Consider the following 25,788-nt stretch of genomic DNA (forward strand, 5'->3'; position numbering starts at 1 on the left):
TGTCATACAAAATACTAGATGTAGTTCTTTTTGTTGTGGAGTGTTAGGTTTGCATCAACTAATTTGAGTAAAACTGAGGATTTTGTAATCCAAGTTATATTATTAACCTTACTATTCATTTAATGAGCTAAACAAATGTTCTATAAAACTCAGTCTTGTCAAAATGTTGGAAATTGTTCTTGTGTTCATTGAGATATTGATTAAAATCTTATTTTTCAAAAGGGGTGTACTCATTTGTGCTGAGCGCTGTGTGTGTATATATATATATATATATATATATATATATATATATATATATATATATACACACACATACATACACACACACACACACTATATAGCATGCGCTGACCCCCTCTGTCATTTTACAAGGCCTATAATACCACCTTGGAATATTTAGTAGCAAGGAAATTTCATGGGTGGACTTATTGCACAGGTGACAGCCTATCACAGTAACACGCTTGAATTCACTGAGGGTGACCCATTCTTTCACAAATGTTTGTAGAAGCAGTCTGCACTAGGTGCTTGATTTTATACACCTGTGGCCATGCAGGTGATTGGAACACTTGAATCAAATGATTTAGAGGGGTGTCCCAATACTTTAGGCAATATAGTGTATATAGCATATACCTGGCATGCACTGATAGCCCTGTGTATACAGTATGCTTGTAAAGATCACCAGTACCTCCCTTCCAACCGTACGGCCCAGAGCTCTCACAATGCTGAATGCACCGATTACATCAGAGGAATTATTAGCAGCCACCAAAATGGCCAGTAGCAAATCTCTGCGTACTGATGGTTTACCTATAGAGACATAGTGATTCTCTTTTACCATCCCTCCTCAATACATTGAATGCTGCTGTTTAGTTTGGCAATCTACCCTCTTCCATGGTCACAGTTCGGCCCCCTCAAAGTCTGAAGGACAGTAAACTGGTCCTATATTTTAAAAGCTTGGAGACCCCTGGTATAGACTATCAATATCATGCACTGATTTGGAGGAATAGCATAGTTTGAATTACATTGGCAACATTACAACTCCCTAAGGATCTGGGTGGCATGGCTGTCCCTCACTCCCTGACATATTTTCTAGTTGCTCAACTGCAACACCTAACAGGATGGGAAGTGCCATTCACACCTGATCCCTCCCAGGGTCTACTAGTTCATTTCTTTCAGATTGCTCTTGCTTTATCTCAGTTGGAAATGGATCTTCCCATGGCCCCTCCACATTGCCCTATGATCCACTTGTTAATAAAGCTTTGGAGTGCAGTTATAAATAGGTTGAGCATTACTGGCTTTTTTTTCCTATACACCCATCTGGTGTAACCGATTTTATAGTGAGGTTGAGAAACTCTCTAACTATTCCCTATGGATTATGGCTGGGGTCAAATACCTTTCACAGTTGTTTGAAGGCTTAGAGTTAAAAACTTTTGCTCAACTACAGGCAGAGTTCCCCCTACCAAGTCAATGCTATTATCAATATCTACAATTGACCCATGCTCTCTGAATCCAGGGGAAGAATCTTGCAGATTGAATTTTGGTTTGTTTGCTGCCCTTAAAACAATATGTCCAGCCATTACATTTTTTGGGATAAAGTGGGGAACGATTAGGACCCCTTTCAGGTTTTTACTGCTACCTGGGGATCCCTATCACCTACTGTGATGGAGAAACAGTTTCACCAGAGAGGAAGTGAAGGAAACAGAGACACAATACAGCAATAGAAAGTAATTCTAGGTTCCTCTACTAGGCGTTTTTTTTTATATCTCCTATTTATGTCTGGATTGCAGTTTTAGATTTTCTCTCACTTCCTGTTGCGTTTAATGTGAGGGCTATGTTTCCTGTGCAGTCCACCATCAGCCAGTCAGAATGCTGCATTGGCCAGATCTCGCATGCAGAATTTGGACCAATCAACTGGAGAGTCTGGGCTAAGAGTGAAAGAAATAACACTGAATGCATGGCAGAAATGGGTATGGTAGAAACACAGACGGGCACAAGGCCTCATTGCGTTTGACTGCAGGGTCCTTGAATGAAGGAGCACCTTCCACTGGAAGGCTAACCACTTTGGGATAGAAACTGGGAATCTGCACTACTCACGGCATAAACCATTTTCAAACAAATTCCTCTACCAAGGGGTAAAGTGCAAGGAAATGTTTCAGAGGGGAGGAACAGCTGTTCAGGGTGTTTCTAATGCTTATAAATGAAATCAACAAAAAAAGGGCGGAGAGGGAACACCTTAGCACATGGCATGGCTTGTAGAAGCCAAAAAGAGCAGTAGCAAGAGGCTGATCTTTCAACTTCAGCATCAAGCATACCACATCAGTCATGAGTTCCTTCTGCTTTTGAGTAATAGCAGAGGCTTGCAAGTCCTCTGGCACTCAGATCAACTTAAAACTAGAAAAAAAGGGAAAGGTGCACATGGACAGAGCAAATCAAAAGTTCCCTAGCCAATGGCTGCAGTGCTGATCTGTGTATTCTGACAGTGGGAGTGTCTTCCCACTGTAAGAGTACAATAGTGCAGTGGGGAGGATTCCCCCAGCCACCTAAAATATGTGGATAGGGAAATCAGTTTAACTTTTCTGTTCAGCCCATTGGCTGAAGGAAAAAAACTGGACCATGTATGGCCAGCTTTAAAAAACAATACCATTAAAAAAAAAAAAAAAACCTTGAGAAAATCTTATACATAACAGATATTTAAGTATGGTTTAGCTGCGACTGAGCTCATCTTGTTTGCCACAGGTAACCCACAAACTGAAAAATTCTGCACAAACAAATGCATGTTTAGACTGAGCACAAACATTATAAATACATGCCATATTATTATAAAAAAACAAAATTGTTTCCATTCAGTAATTTTATTGCATAATGTATACCTTTACAATAAAAATCAAGGAAGTGTAAAGTAATCATTACAATGTAGTTTATTAAAAGCAATGCCAGTTAATAAAGACAGGCCAATTATTGAAAGTGTTTGCTTTGATACATTTAGTGCCTGCAATAATAAATTATAAACATAACACACTAACATAATCACAACTGTACAAACTACAACTAGTGCAGAAATATAATGGTATGTTTTTTAGCATTTAAAAAAGGTGAAACACAACTACATCATAATAAATAATGCATGATCCCATAGGGTTGTAAAACAAGAGATCTAGTCACAACCAGGCTTATGCAACAATCCAAATATTCATTCTTAAATGTATAACTGTCTAGGCCAGGGGTAGGCAACCTGCGGCTCTCCAGCTGTTGCAGGACTACAAGTTCAATCATGCCTCTGCAAGTCATAGCTGTAACTGTCAGTTTTGTAATGTTGCAATGCCTCATGGGAGATGTAGTTCCACAACAGATAGAGAGCCGCAGGTTGCCTACCCCTGGTCTAGGCTTACATATATAATATTTATATTTGCTCCTATATTTAGATTTTATTTGTTTGAGGCTGAATCTTGGCCATAAGCTAAAAGGTGACATCAAAGCTATCCTATCAACTGCCTTACCTCATGGTGATAAGACTCGCTGTGTAAAATGTCCTTAGTATGCCTATCAATATTGAGTAGCAGAGCCCTGTAGTTAGAAGAGTGAAGAAACTAGAGATATTCTGTTCTTTTTTACTGTTATGCACACTCAGTAGATTGGAAACAGCATGATATTGGCATGCTGTTAGGGTAGCAATGGTCAGACCCTGAGGCAGCCATGACTGTCAGGGCTAAGAGTGATCATCAGACAAAGTATGATTCTTATGCAAACCCTATCACAACTCGTTAAATTAATTACAAGTACATGATACAAAAGTGAAGGGCACATTTTCAGACAGACTTGGGGCATGGTGCCACAGCTTGCAGAGGATACAGTGTACAGAAGCAGCTGCAGTCACAGTAACAATTCTGCAGGCTTAGTGAGTCAATGTAATCAGCACTAATTTAAGGCATGTATTGAGTGGTTTAGTACAGGACTGACATAATATTAAGGAACAGTCGCCAAACTAAATGCTGGATTTTAAACAAAAGGAATGCCTACCAATAACTGTTGAGTACTCACATCAATATCTATAATTATTTATACACACACTATTGGCTAGTTAGAGAGGATGCAGATGGTCTTTGTTGAAGGTTTTTTTTTCCAAAAGCAATGTGTTCATGTCATAAAGTAACTTTAAATAAAGCAAATTTACCAAGCAACCATATAAAAGGTTCAAATGCCTTGACCAGAAGGAGAAATCATTTCTTTTAGAACAAGATGTAGTAAGTGGTTCTGTTCAGCTGTTAAAAGTGGCCTACAAGGTAGACAAAAAGTGTGTTAGCATTGATGGAATAGGGCATATAACTATTAAAATGACAGAAATCCATGACCTATTGCTTCCTACTATTAGTCATAAAGAAGCAACACTAATGGACTGAAGAAGCATACTCAAAATGGAATGCTAATATAATAATCCTATTATCAGGATTGTTCCAGTAGTTTTCAGGAGTTGTAACTTTATGAAAAGAATTGTTTAACCACTTCCAGTCTGGACACTTTTACCCCCTTCCTGTCCAGGCCAATTTTCAGCTTTCAGTACTAGCACACTTTGAATGACAATTGCGCGGTCATGCAACACTGTACCCATATGAATTTTTTGAGACAGATAAAACTTTATTTTGGTGGTATTTTTTATTTTTTTTGCTATATAAAAAGTCCAAAAATTTAGAAAAAAAGTGTTTTTCTTATAAAATTTTGCAAATAAATATTACATCATAAATCTTGGCCAATACTTATTCAGTAATATTTTTAGTAAAAACAAAATAACCCAAATTAGTTTATAACCAAAAATTATAATTTTTAAACATTTTTTTAATTTTTTTTTTACATACTGTCATGGTGACACTGTACTACTTGTGGGGGGTGATGAAGATTTTTTTTTTTTTTTTTTTACAGTGATTGCTTTTACACCCATAAAGGATGGAAAAGCAATCATTTCTCCTTCTCTCGGGACGGGAGGTGATTAAAGGATATCAGATAATGGAACAAACTCTAAGGCAGGGGTTCTTAACCTGGCTTCCACAGATGGGTTTCAAGGGGTCTGTGAAGGGTCAGATAAAAAATAGCACACATTCACTATACCAGCCCATCCCTTGTCTCAATAAGTGGTTACCTATTGAAAGAAATTAAAGAAAATGCACCCTGCCACTGCCTATAGTGCTGACCGCTAAGTGTCTTTTGACTCGTTGTTGGCCCATGTATACCATTTAGGTATCATCATTCTCTGCACAGCTGCCATTTTGTACCACTCCATAATAGCATTTGCTAAGTCTTATTTTCTAGTAGAAGATTTGAGCAGAGTTAAAATTCTTTTGTTTAATCAGCACAAGTTAATTGTATTTTTCTAATGGGTTGCCATTAATTTTTGCATGAAAAGTAGTGAGTTTTTTTTAATACTTTACTTTGTGTGTTTATGTAAATATTTCTACAGGAGTAGTCCGTAGCTTTAATCAGTTTCTTAAAAGGGGTCTGTGACTCAAAACGATTAAGAACCACTGTTCTATGGTCAACACTGAGGAAACACAAGGCTCAGGCTAACTATAAACTGTCCTCACTGCCTCAATCCAAAGCATCTCATGAGTAAGGACAGGCCAATTTAGAGTTATCCTTAAAGGATAAGTTCCCCTTTAAAATAAATAAATAAATGCACCTTTTTTTTCAGGTAAAAAAATGTGCATTTACTATTTTTTTTAATGTATGTATTTATTTATGTTTTAGGAGCCTGCAAAGCATTGCACCAACAATCAGCAGATCGCTGGTGCCAACAGGACTCCTGCAGACTGTTAGTGTAAGCTGTCTGCCCATACATTGTTCAAGCAGTCAGTTTCACACTGACAGGAAGAATCAATGAACTACCACAGTGCTCAACAGTGCCATGGTAGTTCATACAGAACTACAAGCCGACATCCGCAAAGGATGTCGGTACTTGCCGATTCATTAACAGAACTCTGTGAATGAATGATGGTGGGTGGAGCTTTTCATTCAAAAGTGACATTTGGTATGGGGAACTTCTCCCGTACTGCTGTCACACAGAGGGCTCGGATCACCGAGCCACTGCAGGAGCGAGAACATGTTCTCAGAGGTGAAATTATCCTTTAGGAAGTGATAACAGGAACTTCCAATGCTAGCTTATAAAAGCATCTGAAAATTTTCAGTCAGACCAAGCTGACCCTGCCCACTTTTGAATGAAGGGAAGTGGTAACTGCACTTTATAGTCTGTTATGCAAGGTGTATGAGAAGCAGTAGTAGCTCCCAGCACTACAAATGACAGGCAGATGTTTCCTACACCAGTTAAGTACTGTTAGACTACAGAAGTAGCATTATACTGAACATGGGGTAAGCTTAAGAAAAAAAATGCATTATCCGCATTTTTCCCTATGAGTTGGTGACAGGTGCACTTTGATTCTAACAAAGTAAATCATTCACTTCTAATGCTAGTAACGAAAGTTCACCTATCTTACAAGAATGATCACTGCATTTCAAAGCTTGATGAACTTTAAATAAATACATTTAAAATCAAGCTATACTTTAAGAATTCATTTTTCAAAAATCATATCTTTTTATCTGCCTGAAACACGAACATTAAGCTAAGTAAGCCTTTGTGGATAGAAGCTTTGAGTTTCACATTAAAGCTCAACACAAGATTGCATAATATCTGTTGCACAGAGTGGATGAAGAGAAGAATTGCATAACATCAATAATAGGCTGCTCAGTGTTTGAATATTCCTTGAAGGCCTTTACAAAGATTAAACACAAGGATTAACCCTGTAAAGGGAAAGCTAGAGGTCCTACACATTTTCTGAAAAGCAGCTATAACATGTCTTACACATTAACAGTTGAAAACACTTAAACTTCCTATCAAACAGCTTAAACTATTAGGTAACTAGAAAATGTACAAATGTATCTTTGATTTGACTAATGCACACAATTACACAATTATAGAGCACTGTAGCACTCACCAAAGTTCAACTTGAAGTACTTTAAGAGACTCAATATCATTTTCCTGGCATGCCATCTGAAAGCAAAGTGAAGAGGATCTTTAAAAGCTTTTACACACTTAAATAAAATTTCAAAAGCATCATATTCAGGTTATAACATGTTACGAAAGGACCAGCCCCTGCTCCCCTGTTGTGACAGCTAGAGGGGGATCTTCTCCCTTGCTAGCTGTCACAATTTGTTTTATAAATGTGGCCGTGCAGGGCTCCGCCCACCCGGCCGTGTCACTCATTCACAGTATTTTGTGAATGGGAAAACTACAAGTTCCAACATCCTTTCCAATAAACACTACCAGCATTGGAATTTCCTGTTATCACTTCTTGAAGGATCCTGCAGCGGCTCGGTGATTTGAGCCCTCTGTGTGACAACAGTCACTTTTTGAAAAGAGCACAGTCCTGCAGGGCTATGCTCACATGGTCCCATCATTCATTCACAGAGTTCTGTGAATTAATCAACTACAAGTATTCAATTAACTACCACAGCACTGTTGAGCACACATATATATCAACAGGCCTGCAGGAGTCATGGCGATTTTTGTCTGAACTTCTACTATTTATCACAGGAGTGCAGTTCTTTCACAGAGCCGGTCCAGGCCCTGAAAAGATAGCTACCATATGGTCGGGATCCATCTAGACACCTGGACTAGCATCTGGCTCAGTCTCTCAGCGAGCCACTAAGAGCCTGGGCCAACCTCTCCTGTCCGCTCCACAGTCCGGCGATCCAGTGAGCACTGGAATGGTGGGGCAGAGCAGAGAGAATGTCAATCACTGGCTCACTGTAGTGTAGACTGAAGACCAAGAGCTGAGTGATCAGCAGTGTTTGATCACTCAGTTCTCAGTCTTAAAGCTTTTTTTTTTAAATGAAACCCACACTTCTCTTTTAATTTTCAGCAATGGTCCAGAGAGACCCAATTCTTACATGGTTCATCAGCGATTGTTTTTACACCTAAATGCAAAGCCCAGGGTTGACGTGCTTTGGAGAAGATTAAAAAATTTCCTGCAATAACAGCCCTTACGTTATTAGGAATATGCTATGTTTGAGACACAGGGAAATAATACTTGCCACAACAGATTGTAATAGCAGAAACACTTCTTCTGTCAAATAGTTCACTGGAAAAAAAGTAAATCAGTGAGTAGGGCTTAAATTGAAGCATATAAATTAATAAATGACACATTAAAAGGCAAATACTGGAAAACAACTATTCTAACGCGATTATTCAAACACTGGCTAGTGCATACATTGGGGTTGATTTACTAGAACCCGAGGGTGCAAAATCTGGTGCAGCTGTGCATGGTAGCCAATCAGAACTGCACCAGACTTTGCACTCTCTTGTGTCAACCTCGTGTTTTTATTATAATCTGAAATGTTATCAATGCAGTGTGTGAGACAGAAGAGAGAGAGAACAAACTAAACATGAGGATGCAAATGATTAGAGCAGAAGAACTTGAAGGAGAAAAGCCTGACCGTGGAATTTTGTAAAGATCTTTAACCGCTTCCCGACCGCCCTATAGCATAAGTACTGCTACAGGGCGGGAAGGATGCGCAAAATCACACATATATGATATTCTCGGCCGGGACTTGGTGATCATCGGCGGAGCTTGCAGGGGAGAGGCCTGTATGTAAACAACACAGATCTCTCCCCTGTCCACACAGACTACTTTGTATTGCTCTGCACAGCAGAGCAATACAAAGCAGCGTGTTTACATAGTAAAACACACACAGCACACTATGTAAAACACAATACAGCACACTGTTAACCCGTTGATCACCCCAGATGTTAACCCCTTCCTGCCCAGTGTCACTAGTACAGTGACAGTGCTTTTTATTAGCACTGATCACTGTATTAGTGTCACTGGAGATGTCAGTAGCAGTTAGTCAGTCCCCCCCCCCCCAGTGTAGGAATGCCCGCCGCAGTCCCGCAATAAGTCGCTGATCACTTCCATTACTAGTAAAAAAAAAAATTTCCAGTATATATACCGCCATTTGCAGACGCTATAACTTTCAAGTAAACCAATAATTTACACATATTGGAATTTTTTTTAACAAAGACATGTAGCAGAATAAATTTTGACTAAATTTATAAAGAAATTTTATTTAAACATTTTTTACTGGATATGTTTTAGAGCAAAAATTAAAAAAAATTTTGTTTTTATCAAAATTGTTGGTCTTTTTTTGTTTATAGAGCAAAAAATAAAAAATGCACAGGTGATCAAATACCACCAAAAGCTCTGTTTGTGGGAAAAAAGGACATACATCTCATTTATGTACAACCTTGCATGACCGCGCAATTGTCAGCTCAAATTAATTTATGTGTAATAAAAAGGAATGACGCAGGGAAAAGTATTGAACACGCTAACTGAAATTTATTTAATACTTCGTACAAAATTCCTTGTTGGTAATGACAGCTTCAAGACGTCTCCTGTATGGAGAAACTAGTTGCATGCATTGCTCAGGTGTGATTTTGGCCCATTCTTCCACACAAACAGTCTTCAAATCTTGAAGGTTCAGTGGGCCTCTTTTATGAATTGTGATCTTTAGTTCTTTACATAGATTTTCTTTTGGATTCAAGTCAAGTGATTGGCTGGGTCATTCTAGCAGCTTTATTTTCTTTCTCTGAAACCACTTGTTTCCTTGGCTTTTTGTTTGGGATCATTGTCTTGCTGAAATGTCCACCCGTTTTAATCTTCATCATCCTGGTAGATGGCAGCAGATTTTTATCAAGAATGTCTTGGTACATTTTTCCATTCATCCTTACTTCACCCATATGAATTTTGACAGTACCGTCTTCTGAAAAACAGCTCCACATCATAATGTTCCCACCTCCAAGCGTCAATGTTGGTATGGTGTTTTTGGGGTGATGTGCAGTGACATTTGACCTCCAAACATGGTGTGTATTATGGCATCCAAAGAGTTCAATTTCAGTCTCATCTGACCAGACTCCCAGTATTTCACAGGCTTGTCTAAATGTTGTGCAGCAAACTTTAACAAGCTTCAACATGCTTTTTCTTTAGCAATGGAGTCTTGCATAGTGAACGTGCATACAGGCCATGGCGGTTGAGTGCATTATTTATTGTTTACTTTGAAACAAATACACCTGCTAAACAACTCTTCTGATAATTCTTTTCACTCCTCTGTCAGAAATCTTCGGAGGAGCACCTGGTCATGGCCAGTTTATGGTGAAATGTTCCTTCCACTTCCAGATTATGGCCCCAACAGTGCTCACTGGAACATTCAGAAGTTTAGAAATCCTTCTGTAACTAAAGCCATCAGCATGTGTAGCAAGAATAAGTCTGTGAAGGTCTTGAGAGAGCGCTTTGCTTTTATGCATCATGAGATGTTTTCTATGTGACACCTTGGTAATGAGACACCTTGTTATAGGCCATCAGTTGAGACTGAGCCAGTTGATATTAATTTTCACTGACAAGGGGCAGGATTGCTTTCTAATTGCTGATAGTTTTCAGCTGGTGTCCTGGATTTCCATGCCTTTTTGAACCTCCCTTTCTTGAAGTGTTCAATACTTTTTCCTGACTGTGTCATTCCATTTTAGTACACATAACTTAATTTATGAACTTATTTGTTTTGGTTTCTTTGTATAAATGGATTGCATGGGTTGTTACCAACATGTGGTGAAAATTTCATGCCAAAGCAACTTTAGAAATAGATTTACTGAGAAAAATTGTGACGTGTTTAATACTTATTTTACCAGTTACATATCTGTATATTGTTTGGGTCTCTCTCACACAGGTATGGCCTTCCTAAGGGAGAGGTAAAGCTAAAGCTGTTTTTTTTTTTGCCCTACTTCTCCTTTGGATCACAGGAGCACAGTTCGTTCTGCACTTCTGTGTTCCATTTTTACCCCGGTCCAGGCTCAGGAAAGATTGTGACTTTATATTCAGGATAAACCCAGATGCCTGCATCAGCAGCTGGCTCAGCCTCTCAGTGAGATGCTGAAAGCCTGAGCCAGCCGCTCCTGCCCCCTGCACAGCCAGGTGCTCCAGTGAGCAAAGACGGGGAGGAGCAGAGAGCTGGTGACTGACAGTCATAACTCTCTGCACAGAGCGGAGGAGAGAACTGAGCAATCAGTGGTGTTTGATCACTCAGTTCTCAGTGCAGAGCTGGTGAGGACAGATGCACCACTGGATCAATGCTATATCCACCTAGTTGTTTTTTTAAACCCCATACTTCCCTTTTAATTATTTTTTTATGTATATTTTATTGTAGCAGTGCCATTTAGTAGTTGTGTCTTCATTTATGCCTATGTACAATATATTTTTTTATAAACAGTTGTATTTTTCATTTGTCAACATCTTCCTTAAAAGCTGCAATAGAACTTTACTATGTATTAGTGTTCAGATTACATTTAAGTGGGTATTAACAATAATTGTCTTACAAATCTCAACACAACATAACTAGTTATTTTTTAATTCTAGCACACCTTATTAATACTAGTACACCTTTATAATGTCAGTGGTTTGGGTCAAATAATTACAAGGAGGAAACCTCCTAAACAAGAAAAGCCAACATATTACTAATCTGAGCCAGAATACTCTTCCCAGGGTGGTACTCTCATCTCTATACTAATCACAGAATGAGACTAACTAAAACAAGAAAGCTAAACATTTACAGTGCACTGAGTTATAACCCTCAAAAGTTTATGAAAAGCCCCAGTCCCTATCTTAGGATAAAGCTTTTATTACATAAAAAAAGTATATGAAATACACTTATAGGTTTATTTTACATGAAGATCGCTATCATGTTGCTAAACTGCCTAAACTGGGAGCTGAAAGGAAGTCTACTCACTCCTGCAGCAATCTCTTACAATGCTACACAAGTCCCAAAACCAAAAGGCACCCTTTTAACTACCGTATTTGCCGGCGTATAAGACGACTTTTCAACCCGTGAAAATCTTTTGAAAAGTCGGGGGTCGTCTTATACGCCGGTATACGGCGAGCCGGTGTCAGGGCGGCACTTTTTCGAGGGGCGGCGCCGCCCCCCCTCCTCCTCCAACGGACACCAAGTACAGGGGTGGGCAGAGGGGCTGCTGTACCTTACCTGGCTCCGGTCCCGGTCCCACGACGATCCAGTCCAGGAAGCGCGGCTGCTCCTTCTTTCAGTTCGGCCGCTCGATGGTCCCCGCCGCCCGCTCGGCTCCGCCTCCTCACCGATGATTGGGCGCCAGCACTGGAAAGGCACACAGGTGACCAATCACCGGCGAGGAGGCGGAGCCGAACGGCCCCGCGAAAATCAAGCGGCCGAACTGAAAGAAGGAGCAGCCGCTCCTCTCCCCCACTGACACTAACGATGGGGCACTATTCCTCCTCCACACTGACACCAACGATGAGGTACTGTTCCTCCCCCACTGACACCAACGATGGGGCACTATTCCTCCTCCCCACTGACACCAACGATGGGGCACTATTCCTCCCCCACTGACACCAACGATGGGGCACTATTCCTCCCCCACTGACACCAACGATGGGGCACTTTTCTCCCCACTGATACCAATGATGGGGCACTATTCCTCCCCCACTGACACCAATGATGGGGCACTTTTCTCCCCACTGATACCAATGATGGGGCACTACTCCTCCCCCACTGACACCAATGATGGGGCACTATTCCTCCTCCCCACTGACACCAACGATGGGGCACTATTCCTCCCCCACTGACACCAATGATGGGGAACTTTTCTCCCCACTGATACCAATGATGGGGCACTATTCCTCCCCCACTGACACCAACGATGGGGCACTATTCCTCCCCCACTGACACCAATGATGGGGCACTTTTCTCCCCACTGATACCAATGATGGGGCACTATTCCTCCCCCACTGACACCAATGATGGGGCACTATTCCTCCCCCACTGACACCAACAATGGGGTATTATTCCTCCCCCACTGACACCAACGATGGGGCACTATTCCTCCTCCCCACTGACACCAATGATGGGGCACTATTCCTCCTCCCCACTGACACCAATGATGGGGCACTATTCCTCCTCCCCACTGACACCAATGATGGGGCGCGTTGGAAGAGGGGTAGTCTTATACGGCGAGTATAGCTCAAACCCTATATTTTAACAGGAAAAGTAGGGGGTCGTCTTATACGCCCAGTCGTCTTATACGCCGGAAAATACGGTACATTTAAACTTGTAGTAGGAAATTCAGCTCCTGCCCCATCTCTGTCCAGGGTCCTTTAGTAGTCCATCAATGTGATAAGTATACTTCTGCACCAACAAAGAGAGTAAAGCGGGGGTGGGATAAAGCTTTATGGCTGCATTAAAGTGGTTATGTTATCAGTGCCTGAATTTGTATAGCTCAATCACACCTGAACACAATGTGTAACAGTAGTTGAGGCACATTGTGTTAGGCACACTATTTATAATGAATGGGCTGTAACACATAAAAATGTAAGCCTAGTTGCATTTTTTGCAGCGCAGTGCAACACACATTTAAAATTCACCAGTGTGTGATTGTTGTGCTACCAAAGCACAGGTAGTGTGAATCAGCTAATAATAAAATTAAGATTTATTGAAGTTTACACGATCTGGTAAAGTATTTCAGCAGATTGCAAGGATGTAGCTGCTACCCTATACCGAGTTATTTACTTGTCTTTATATACTTGCTTGTTTCAGTTCTGTCCAATAAATGTTCTGGAAAGTAGCCTCTCTATGCTACTCAGAGCTACAGTCTTAGTACGTATACTGGGCTGTCAATCATCCCTTATGGTTGAGGGAGGGCTGCTGATATTACTGGAGGATTCCAGCTCCAGATGACATTTGGAAATGTAATGGTAACAGAAATGGCAGTGAGAGACAATATTCTAAACTAGGTGTGTGGGCATCTGTTCACAAGCGTGCACAAGTTGAAGGGGAAAGGGGTAAGGGGTGGGGGTTCTCACCATGGTTGTGACTGTCAAAAGCTTCCCAGTCATACTTCTCTAGAGTTTGTGCATGTTCAGGTAGTAGTTTTTGAGGGGGCGGCTGAAAAAAGAGAAAATCTTACGTTAAGAAAAGTTACTATAGTTCAGATGCGACCTAAGCAAACAACACTTAAAATACAGACAACATTGCATTATACCATTGGTACTGTAGGTACATTGTACCATGAGTACTGTAGGTTCAAGAGAGAGAGAAAACAGGAAAGGATAGTGGGCTCATATGCAGAAAACCTGATGTTATTGTTGGCCATCCCACAATTAGCAATAGAAATAAATAACTGAGCAAGGTCTTTTGGAGTATCCAGCAATCATTCTAAGTCTACTATTTTTCCAAGTCTTGACCAGATCCCCCAAAAAATCCCCCCTCCTTGTTCTGGGTTTCACATTATTTTGAGAGATTAAAAACACAACAGACCAAACACTATTTGTTAAACACACACACATAACCTTTGAATTGTAACAATGATGTAATAACTTGTTTTCTTTCTTCTGTGGGTTGAAGTAGATGGACTTGTGTCTTTTTTCAACCAGATTAACTATGTAACTTTATTCAAGCTTCCTTTTTTCAAAAGCTGGCCATCACAGACTAAAGAAAATATTTTTGTTACCAAAGATACTTTTCATTATGCTGGAGTCTCCCATAAACCTGCTTTAAGTGCCCGTTTACACTAGAACATGGTGTGGGAAATCCATGTTCTGTGTGCGTTTCCCACATCGCATTCAAAACGCACTGCAGTTGCAATCTGCAGCAGGTCTCTATGCTAAGTTAACAACACCCCACAGGTCACAAATGCACAGCATTTGCCTGCAGCGGATCGCATAATACGGAAGTACCATGCAATCCAGTTGTAGCGTGTTTTTGTAAAGTAATGCATGCACTACTTTTGTGTAGTCCAGTGTGGTTCAGCCCAATTCAAAACTAATAGGCTCAAATCTTATTGCATGTGAACTGCACAGAAAAATGCATTCCTGTGTGATTCCTGTTGTGAACCGGCCCTAAAAAGTTTTCTTCAAAGAATTTAGATCTATCTTGTGACTCATCCTCTTACATACAAAATAATCAAAAACACAAAAATCATTGAGGTTTAACTAAAGATGGGACAGCCTGGAAAAAAGCCTGTTTTTTTCCAAAGCCTTCTTTCACTTCCGGAAAAAAAAGAAAAGAAGTGTGGAATATGTTATTTTACAATGATTGATTATATATATATATATATATATATATATATATATACAGTCAGGTCCATAAATATTGGGACATCGACACAATTCTAACATTTTTGGCTCTATACACCACCACAATGGATTTGAAATGAAACGAACAAGATGTGCTTTAACTGCAGACTGTCAGCTTTAATTTGAGGGTATTTACATCCAAATCAGGTGAACGGTGTAGGAATGACAACAGTTTGCATATGTGCCTCCCACTTATTAAGGGACCAAAAGTAATGGGACAGAATAATAATCATAAATCAAACTTTCACTTTTTAATACTTGGTTGCAAATCCTTTGCAGTCAAAACAGCCTGAAGTGTGGAACGCATAGACATCAGCAGATGCTGGGTTTCATCCCTGGTGATGCACTGATAGGCCTCTACTGCAACTGTCTTCAGTTCCTGCTTGTTCTTGGGGCAGTTTTGTCTTCAGCAAGTGAAATGCATGCTCAATCGGATTCAGGTCAGGTGATTGACTTGGCCATTGCATAACATTCCACTTCTTTCCCTTAAAAAACTCTTTGGTTGCTTTTGCAGTCTGCTTTGGGTCATTGTCCATCTGCACTGTGAAGCGGTGTCCAATGAGTTCTGAAGCATTTGGCTGAATATGAGCAGATAATATTGCCCGAAACACTTCACAATTCATCCGGCTGCTTTTGTCAGCAGTCACATCATCAATAAATACAAGAGAAGCAGTTCCATGGGCAGCCATACATGCCTACGCCTTGACACTACCACCACCATGCTTCACTGATGAGGTGGTATGCTTAGGATCATGAGCAGTTCCTTTCCTTCTCCATACTCTTGTCTTTCCATCACTCTGGTACAAGTTGATCTTGGTCTCATCTGTCCATAGAATGTTGCTCCAGAACTGTGAAGGCTTTTTTAGATGTCGTTTGGCAAACTCTAATCTGGCCTTCCTGTTTTTGAGGCTCACCAATGGTTTCCATCTTGTGGTGAACCCTCTGTATTCACTCTGGTGAAGTCTTCTCTTGATTGTTGACTTTGACACACATACACCTACCTCCTGGAGCGTGTTCTTGATCTGGCCAACTGTTGTGAAGGGTGTTTTCTTCACCAGGGAAAGAATTCTTCAGTCATCCCCCACAGTTGTTTTCCGTGGTCTTCCAGGTCTTTTGGTGCTGCTGAGCTCACCGGTGCGTTCCTTCTTTTTAAGAATGTTCCAAACAGTTGTTTTGGCCATACCTAATGTTTTTGCTATCTCTCTGATGGGTTTGTTTTGTTTTTTCAGCCTAATGATGGCTTGCTTCACTGATGGTGACAGCTCTTTGGATTTTATCTCGACAGTTGACAGCAACAGATTCCAAACGCAAATAGCACACTTGAAATGAACTCTGGACCTTTTATCTGCTCATTGTAATTGGGATAATGAGGGAATAACACACACCTGGCCATGGAACAGCTGAGAAGCCAATTGTCCCATTACTTTTGGTCCCTTAAAAAGTGGGAGGCACATATGCAAACTGTTGTAATTCCTACACCGTTCAACTGATTTGGATATAAATACCCTCAAATTAAAGCTGACAGTCTGCAGTTAAAGCACATCTTGTTTGTTTCATTTCAAATCCATTGTGGTGGTGTATAGAGCCAAAAATGTTAGAATTGTGTCGATGTCCCAATATTTATGGACCTGACTGTGTATATATATATATATATATACAGTCATGGCCGAAATTGTTGGCACCCTTGATATTTCTCCAGGAAATCATGTATTTCTCACGAAACGTATTGCATTAACACATGTTTTGCTATACACATGTTTATTCCCTTTGTGTGTATTGGGACAAAACAAAAAAAGGGAGGAAAGAAAGCAAATTCGACATAATGTCACACAAACCTCCAAAAATGGGCTGGACAAAAGTATTGGCACCCTTTCACAACTGCGGATAAATAAGAATGTTACAAGCATGTGATGCTCCTGTAAACTCACCTGGGGCAAGTAACAGGTGTGGGCAATATAGAAATCACACCTGAAAGCAGATAAAAAGGAGAGACGTTCACTTAACCTTTGCATTGTGTGTCTGTCTGTGCCACACTAAGCATGGACAACAGAAAGAGGAGACGAGAACTGTCTGAGGACCTGAGAACCAAAATTGTGGCAAAATATCAACAATCTCAAGGTTACAAGTCCATCTCCAGAGAACTAGATTTGCCTTTGTCCACAGTGCGCAACATTATCAAGAAGTTTGCAACCCATGGCACTGTAGCTAATCTCCCTGGTCGTGGACGGATGAGGAAAATTGATGAAAGATTGCAACGCAGAATAGTCCGGATGGTGGATAAGCAGCCCCAAACATGTTCCAAAGACATTCAAGCTGTCCTGCAGGCTCAGGGAGCATCAGTGTCAGCGCGAACTATCCGTCGACATTTAAATGAAATGAAACGCTATGGCAGGAGACCCAGGAGGACCCCACTGCTGACACAGAGACATAAAAAAGCAAGACTACAGTTTGCCAAAATGTACTTGAGTAAGCCAAAAGCCTTCTGGGAAAACGTCTTGTGGACAGATGAGGCCAAGATAGAGCTTTTCGGTAAAGCACATCATTCTACTGTTTACCGAAAACGGAATGAGGCCTACAAAGAACAAAACACAGTACCTACGGTAAAATATGGTGGAGGTTCAATGATGTTTTGGGGTTGTTTTGCTGCCTCTGGCACTGGGTGCCTTGACTGTGTGCAAGGCATCATGAAATCTGAGGATTACCAAAGGATTTTGGGTCGCACTGTAGGGCCCAGTGTCAGAAAGCTGGGTTTGCGTCCAAGATCCTGGGTCTTCCAGCAGGACAATGACCCCAAACATACGTCAAAAAGCACTCAGAAATGGATGGCAAAGAAGCGCTGGAGAGTTCTGAAGTGGCCAGCAATGAGCCCAGATCTAAATCCCATTGAACACCTGTGGAGAGATCTTAAAATTGCTGTTGGGAAAAGGTGTCCTTCCAATAAGAGAGACCTGGAGCTGTTTGCAAAGGAAGAGTGGTCCAAAATTCCGGGTGAGAGGTGTCAGAAGCTTATTGATGGTTATAGGAAGCGACTGATTTCAGTTATGTTTTCCAAAGGGTGTGCAACCAAATATTAAGTTAAGGGTGCCAATACTTTTGTCCAGCCCATTTTTGGGGTTTTGTGTGACATTATGTCATATTTGCTTTTCTGCCTCTGTTTTATATTTGTTCCAATACATACAAAGGGAATAAACATGTGTATAGCAAAACATGTGTTAATGCAATACCTTTTTTGTGTGAAATACTTGATTTTCAGGAAAAATATCAAGGGTGCCAACAATTTCGGCCATGACTGTATATATATATATATATATATATATATATATATATATATATATCATGTTATTCAAACTATATAAAATGAAGACGTTTAACCACTTGCCCTCCAGAGAATTTACCCCCCTTCCTGACCAGGCCATTTTTTGCGATACGGCGCTTCGTTAATTTAACTGACAATTGCGCGGTCATGCAACACTGCACCCAAATGAAATTTACTTCCTTTTTTTTTTCTTCCCACGAATAGAGCTTTCTTTAGGTGGTATTTGATCACCTTTGGTTTTTTTGTTTACTTCTCCTTTGGATCACAGGAGTGCAGTTCGTTCTGCACTTCTGTGTTGACAATGACCGACAGTCACCTCTCTCTGCACAGAGCGGAGGGGAGAACAGAGCGATCAGTGGTGTTTGATCACTCAGTTCTCAGTGCAGAGCTGGTGGGGACAGATGCAGCACTGGATCAATGCTACATCCACCTAGGTGTTTTTTTTAAAAACCATACTTTAATTATTTTGTTATGTATATTTTATTGTAGCAGTGCCATTCAGTAGTTGTGTCTACATTTATGTCTATGTTTTTTTATGTTTTGCGCAATAAAAAAAAAAGACAGACCGACAATTTTGAGGAAAAATAACTATATTTTTGACTTTGCTATTAAACATGTCCAGTAAAAAAATTTTAAAAATCTAATTTTGTCATATATTTAGGCCAAAATGTATTCTGCTAAAAAAATCCCAATACAAGTAAATTAATTGGTTTACATGAACATTCCACTTCTTTCCCTTAAAAAACTCTTTGGTTGCTTTTGCAGTATGCTTTGGGTCATTGTCCATCTGCACTGTGAAGCGGCGTCCAATGAGTTCTGAAGCATTTGGCTGAATATGAGCAGATAATATTGCCTGAAACACTTCAGAATTCATCCTGCTGCTTTTGTCAGCAGTCACATCATCAATAAATACAAGAGAACCAGTTCCATTGGCAGCCATACATGCCCACACCATGACACTACCACCAGCATGCATCACTGATGAGGTGGTATGCTTAGGATCAAGAACAGTTCCTTTCCTTCTCCATACTCTTCTCTTCCCATCACTCTGGTACAAGTTGATCTTGGTCTCATCTGTCCATAGGATGTTGTTCCAGAACTGTGAAGGCTTTTTTAGAAGTCGTTTGGCAAACTCTAATCTGGCCTTCCTGTTTTTGAGGCTCACCAATGGTTTATATCTTCTGGTGAATCCTCTGTATTCACTCTGGTGAAGTCTTCTCTTGATTGTTGACTTTGACACACATACACCTACCTCCTGGAGAGTGTTCTTGATCTGGCCAACTGTTGTGAAGGGTGTTTTCTTCACCAGGGAAAGAATTCTTCGGTCATCCACCACAGTTGTTTTCCGTGGTCTTCCGGGTCTTTTGGTGTTGCTGAGCTCACTGGTGCGTTCCTTCTTTTTAAGAATGTTCCAAACAGTTGTTTTGGCCACGCCTAATGTTTTTGCTATCTCTCTGATGGGTTTGTGTTGTTTTTTCAGCCTAATGATGGATTGCTTCACTGATAGTGACAGCTCTTTGGATCTCATCTTGAGAGTTGACAGCAACAGATACCAAATGCAAATAGCACACTTGAAATGAACTCTGGACCTTTTATCTGCTCATTGTAATTGGGATAATGAGGGAATAACACATACCTGGCCATGGAACAGCTGAGAAGCCAATTGTCCCATTACTTTTGGTCCCTTAACAAGTGGGAGGCACATATGCAAACTGTTGTAATTCCTACACCGTTCACCTGATTTGGATGTAAATACCCTCAAATTAAAGCCGACAGTCTGCAGTTAAAGCACATCTTGTTCATTTCATTTCAAATCCATTGTGGTTGTGTATAGAGCCAAAAATGTTAGAATTGTGTCGATGTAAAACAGCATACAGCACACAGTTAACCCATTGATTGCACGAGATGTTAACCCCTTCCTGCCCAGTGCCATTAGTACAGTGTTAATGCTTTTTGTTAGCACACCAAGTCAGTTCTTCCCCCCAATGTCAGAATGACTGCCGCAGTCCCGCTATAAGTCGCTGATCGCTGCCATTACTAGTGAAAAAAAATTCCAGTATATATACCGCCATTCCTAAATGCTATAACGTTCATGTAAACGAATGAATTTACTTTTATTGGGATTTTTTTTTAGCAAAGACATGTAGCAAAATACATTTTGGCCTAAATTTATGACACTGATTTTTTTTCATTTTTTTTACTGGAAATGTTTAATAGCAAAAAGTTAAAAATATTGGTTATTTCTCAAAACTGTCTTTTTTTTTTTTATAGTGCAAAAAATAAAAACACACAGGTGATGAAATACCACCGAAAGAAAGCTCTACTCGTGGTAAAAAAGAGATGTAAATTTCATTTGGGTGCAGCATTCCATGACCGCACAATTGTCAGTTAAAGTAACGTAGCGCCGTAGCGCAAAAAAATGGCTTGGTCAGGAAGGGGGTAAATGCTGTCGAAGGCAAGTGGTTAACCCCCCCAATGGTTTGAATACAACATTTGGATATATTATACATATTTTCTTGATGGCTGATGACCAGCAGCTTCAAGAATTAGCATTTTGCTTCTGGTATTGTTGTCCCATCTGTGTGTGCGAACAGGATGGCATTGTGCTGAGGAAAACTATCATGAAATTGTGTAACTGTACATTATGTTAAGCATTAATGAAACCTGTTTTCGTATATGCCTTATTTGACTGTCCGCGCTCTAAAAGCATGTGAAATGCATTCATTCGGATACATGCATCATTAAAAGTCTGAGTACTGTGAGGAGTACAGCTTCTATTTGGAATTTACATTTTCTTAATGCCTAACTACAGCGAAAATTGTTGATTGGACAGAGTGGGGCAAGAGTTAACATTTACAGCAGGTCTTTTCTCTATTGTGACTTTGGGGAGATTTTCCTCAATTTTTTTTCCCCTGTAGTGCCTGTATCTGAAACAGGAAGTGCAATCATCATTGAACAGGAAGACAAACAGTAATAAACATATTGTCACATGCTCTATTCTTACCTGCTCTACTAAAAGAGGGGTTTTTGTTTTTCCCTGTGCCCCTATTAACCACTTAAGCTCTGGAATGTTTTAGCCCCTTTTGTGACCAGGCTATTTTTTTCCTATTAGAACTGCGCTACTTTAACTGGTAATGTGTGCTCATGCAACGCTGTAACCAAACAATTTATATAATTTTTTTTACACAAATAGGCCTTTCTTTTGGTGGTATTTGATCACCACAAGGTTTTTAAAAAATGTTTTGCAATATAAACAAAGACCTAAAATTAAAAAAACAAACAAAAAAAAAACCCCAATATTTTTTACTTTCTGCTATAATATATCCAATAAAAATATAAAATGTCTTCATACATTTTGGCGAAAAAATATTCTGCTACATGTCTTTGGTTAAAAAATCCCAAAAAGTGTATATTGATTAGCTTGCATGAAAGTTATAATATCTACAAACTACTGGATATATATTGGAATTTTTATTTATTTTTTGTTATTGACGGTGATCAGCGATCAGTGCTGTGGGCAATCTGACACTAACTGACGCTGAGGGGACCTGACTAACTTCCGCTGACATCTCCAGTGACACTAATACATTGATAATAATATACACTGTCACTGTACTAATGACACTGGCTGGAAGGGGTTTACATCTCGGGCAATCAAAGAATAAAGGTGTACCTAACAATGTGTTTATTATGTGCTGTTGTGCTGCTTTTACTAAAAGATCTCTGTTTCTTATCCCTTTGAAGCAACAGAGAGAACGTTCCCTTTGTACAGAGCTCTGTGTTGATTTATAGCACAGAGCACTGAGCTGTAACTGCACAGAGCCGTTCTTCTGACAGATTCCCGCCATGTACAATTGCGCAAGTGTGTCACCTAAACCAGAAAGCAGAAATCGATCTACCAGTACGTCGCTGTGCCTGCACGGGCAGTACATTGCGTGGGGGGTGGGGGTGGTTTTGGTTGTGGGGGGGTTCCGCAAGTAGTTTTACAAAGGTTTTCAACATTATCTCCAGTCCTGACAGAGACTGATTGTGAAATTGGCCCAATAAGGACATAAAAGGCAATAACATTTTGGTTTAAGTTGTTTTTTAATGGTTTGCTTAAGGATTACTGGTGGATGTTTAAAAGATGTTACAGAACAAAAAGACATCTATGGATGGCCATATATGGGCACATTTTTCATACAAGTAGGTTAGACTAATCATTTTGCCATTCAAGATAAGTTATAAAACTGTTGGTTGAGATTATGTTCTATGCTGATAGCACTTTTCAATCATTTGTATCAATTGACAAGGTATTTAACCACCTGAGCTCCAGAGGATTTACCCCCCTCAATGACCAGGCCTCTTTTTGCTACTCGGCGCTGCACTAATTCAACTGATAATTGCGCGGTCATGCAATGCTGCACCCAAACGAAATTTACGTCCTTTTTTTTTTTACACAAATAGAGCTTTCTTTCGGTGGTATTTGATCATCTGTGCTCTTTTTATTTTTCACACTATAAACAAAAAAAGGCCACAAATTTTGAAGAAAAACAATATTTTTTACTTTCAGCTATAAAAAAATATATAGTAAACTCAAAATTGGTTATAAATTTAGGCCAAAATGTATTCTGCTATATGTTTTTGGTAAAAAAAATCCCAATGAGTGTATATTGATTGCTTTGTGTGAAAGTTATAGCATCTACAAACTATGGCATAAATACTGCAACTTACGCCATTTTTCTGCTGTACAGCGCTGCGCTAGCTTAACGGACAATTGCGCGGTCATGCAATACGGTACATAAATGAAATTTACATCCTTTTTTTCCCCACAAATTGAGATTTCTTTTGGTGGTATTTGATCGCCTGTGTGGTTTTTATTTTTTGCGCTATAAAAAAAAAGGCTGACAATTTGGAGGAAAAAAAAAACAATATTTTGGACTTTTTGCTATAAAACATGTCCAGTAAAAAAAAAAAGCAAAAATCAAATTTAGTCATAAATTTCTGCCAAAATGCATTCTGCGACATGTCTTTGCTAAAAAAAAATAACAATAAGTGTAAATTAATTGGTTTACGTGAAAGGTATAGCGTTTACAAATGGCGGGAAAGATACTGGGATTTTTAGGGTTTTTTTTATACTAATAATGGCGGCGATCAGTGAATTATGGCGGCGATCAGTGACTTATGGCAGCGACCAGCGACTTATGGCGGGACTGCGGCGGACATTCTGACATTGGGAGGTACTGACTTGGGGTCACTGACATCCCCAAAAACACTAATACAGTGATCAGTGCAAAAAGAAAAACACTGACACTGTACTAATGGCACTAGGGAGGAAGGGGTTAACTTTATTTTGCAGGGAAGGCTTATCTGAGTCAGGGGAGTGTTTTACTAGGGGGCGGGGTGTGGGCTGGACAGGACAAGGTTGATCGGGAGAGAGAAACTCTTCTGTCTCGATCAGCTCGTCCTCGAGATGACAAGGAAGTGACAGACAGCACAGCTACTGCAGCTGTGCTCTCTGTCACTGTTTACCGCCGATCGCCGGGAAACAGCCGCTAAGGACCGGCTGTGACCCGGCGACTGACATCCGCGGCGGTGATCGGCGGGACAGATAGGGCGACGGCACGCCTCGCGCGTGCCCCCTATCTGTTTACAAAACACACGTTTTAAAACGTGATTTTGCCTGCCAGTGCTGCCCTGCCTCCGTATTTCTACAGTGGCAGGGCGGCAAGTGGTTAACCTGCTGTGGCAATAAGGTTGTATAGATCTGATATGTATCACAACAGAACACGTATCAATTTTCAATTTCTTTGTTGCAAGAGCTGTCCATGAAATATAGATAAATTAGAATTACAGAATTTCCTGCTTACCTGCAACAGCATGAGGAGGAGGACACGTGACACTTCACATTTTGCTATAATATCCAAAAATGCTCCTGCAATGCAACATATTTAACTAAACACATAAAAGCCCAATTCATGAACATCTACTGTATTATTTTCACTCCTGTGCATTATTTGTTAATTTATTGTTCAAAATTTTCTTTATCAATTTACTAGACATTTTATCACATGGATCCGGTGAAGTTTCTACATGTGCTATTTTATCAATTTCTGCAATATTTTGTAGCTAAACTTTACTTTGTAATGAGTTACTAAAAGTCTGTTGAAGAGAGAAATGGCTTAGCATTATGTATATATAAAGCATTTTCTTGAAGACGTCATAAAATAATTTACCATACTACATTTTTGGACCTCCATGACCAGGGCACATTTTGCTACTCACTGTGCTACTTTAACTGCCAATTGCTTGATCATGTAACACTGTACACAAATCAAATTGATATTTTTTTTCACATGAATAGAGCTTTCTTTTGGTGGAATTAAAAGGATATGTTCACCTTTTTTTAATAAAAATAATAAATGCACATCTTTTTCCAGGAAAAAAAAAGTATTATTATTTTAATATATATAAAAAGTATTTTATTTTTTTTTTTTACTAGGAGCCTAGAAAGCATTGCATCTGACGATTGTGGGTGCCATGCAGGACTCCTGTGTACACATTGCATGAATAGCAGTAATTATCTGGCCCCATAGAGATGGCCGCCTCCGTGCGGACTCCGAGAAAATGGCGCTGGAATGGCCTATATAAGGGCAGAAGCGTCATGGCGTCATATTACATCCCCCTGAGGAAGCCACGTGACCCTGTGGCGCAACGCGTAGGGGAGGGGCTCTGACGTCACGACGCCACTATCAGCGGAACGGCGAGTACTGTCTTTGTGCGAGGGCACACATTTAAAAAAACGCTCTGTATTATCCTGTGGAATGTGAGTTTGCATTTGTCTGGAGACGCATTAAAACCTTTTATTAAGGATAAAGCACCATGTGGGAATTTTTCTTTTTCATGGCCTAAATCGGAGGAGTACAGGGGAGGAAGAGGAGATAGGAGATAGACCTCGGACACCAGGAGGGGAGATATCCATATCCATCCATCCAGCCCTCACAACCCAGAAGAAACTGGGAGGCCATCTAGTGGAAGGAAAGTAAAACCACAGTCTACCTTAACAACAATATACTTTCCATATATCTGTATAAACAGATTGGGACAATTATATGTCACTTAAGTTAAGGATAAGAAGGATATAGCCTGAATCACTACTTTAGGTTGCATAAGTGAAGTGATCATAATATATTATTTGCACAGTTTTTATCATTATTTATTTATTTGGATATTGCACTTTATTATATATATATATTTTTTGTATACAGGCAGTCCCCGGGTTACGTACAAGATAGGGACTGTAGGTTT

General features: G+C 40.0%; 1 protein-coding gene across 2 annotated transcripts in view; it reads right to left on the reverse strand.

The window, feature by feature from the left end:
• Nucleotides 1–2,897: 2,897 nt before the first annotated feature.
• Nucleotides 2,898–25,788, reverse strand: part of LOC149454178 (40-kDa huntingtin-associated protein-like) — a 60,139-nt gene continuing 37,248 nt past the window's right edge. For both annotated transcript variants that reach the window (XM_089687699.1, XM_089687700.1), the window contains exons 8-12: nucleotides 24,351–24,415; nucleotides 13,914–13,995; nucleotides 8,074–8,120; nucleotides 6,975–7,030; nucleotides 2,898–4,270 (exon numbers count right to left, since the gene is read on the reverse strand). In XM_089687699.1, the coding sequence (XP_089543825.1) occupies nucleotides 4,189–4,270; nucleotides 6,975–7,030; nucleotides 8,074–8,120; nucleotides 13,914–13,995; nucleotides 24,351–24,415 (332 nt within the window). In that variant the 3' untranslated portion in view covers nucleotides 2,898–4,188. The remainder of the gene's footprint in view (nucleotides 4,271–6,974; nucleotides 7,031–8,073; nucleotides 8,121–13,913; nucleotides 13,996–24,350; nucleotides 24,416–25,788) is intronic.

The sequence above is a fragment of the Staurois parvus genome, unplaced genomic scaffold (genome assembly GCF_062004578.1).
Source record: "Staurois parvus isolate SC_StPar_1 unplaced genomic scaffold, SC_StPar_1.0 ptg000436l, whole genome shotgun sequence".
Lineage (NCBI taxonomy): Eukaryota > Metazoa > Chordata > Amphibia > Anura > Ranidae > Staurois > Staurois parvus.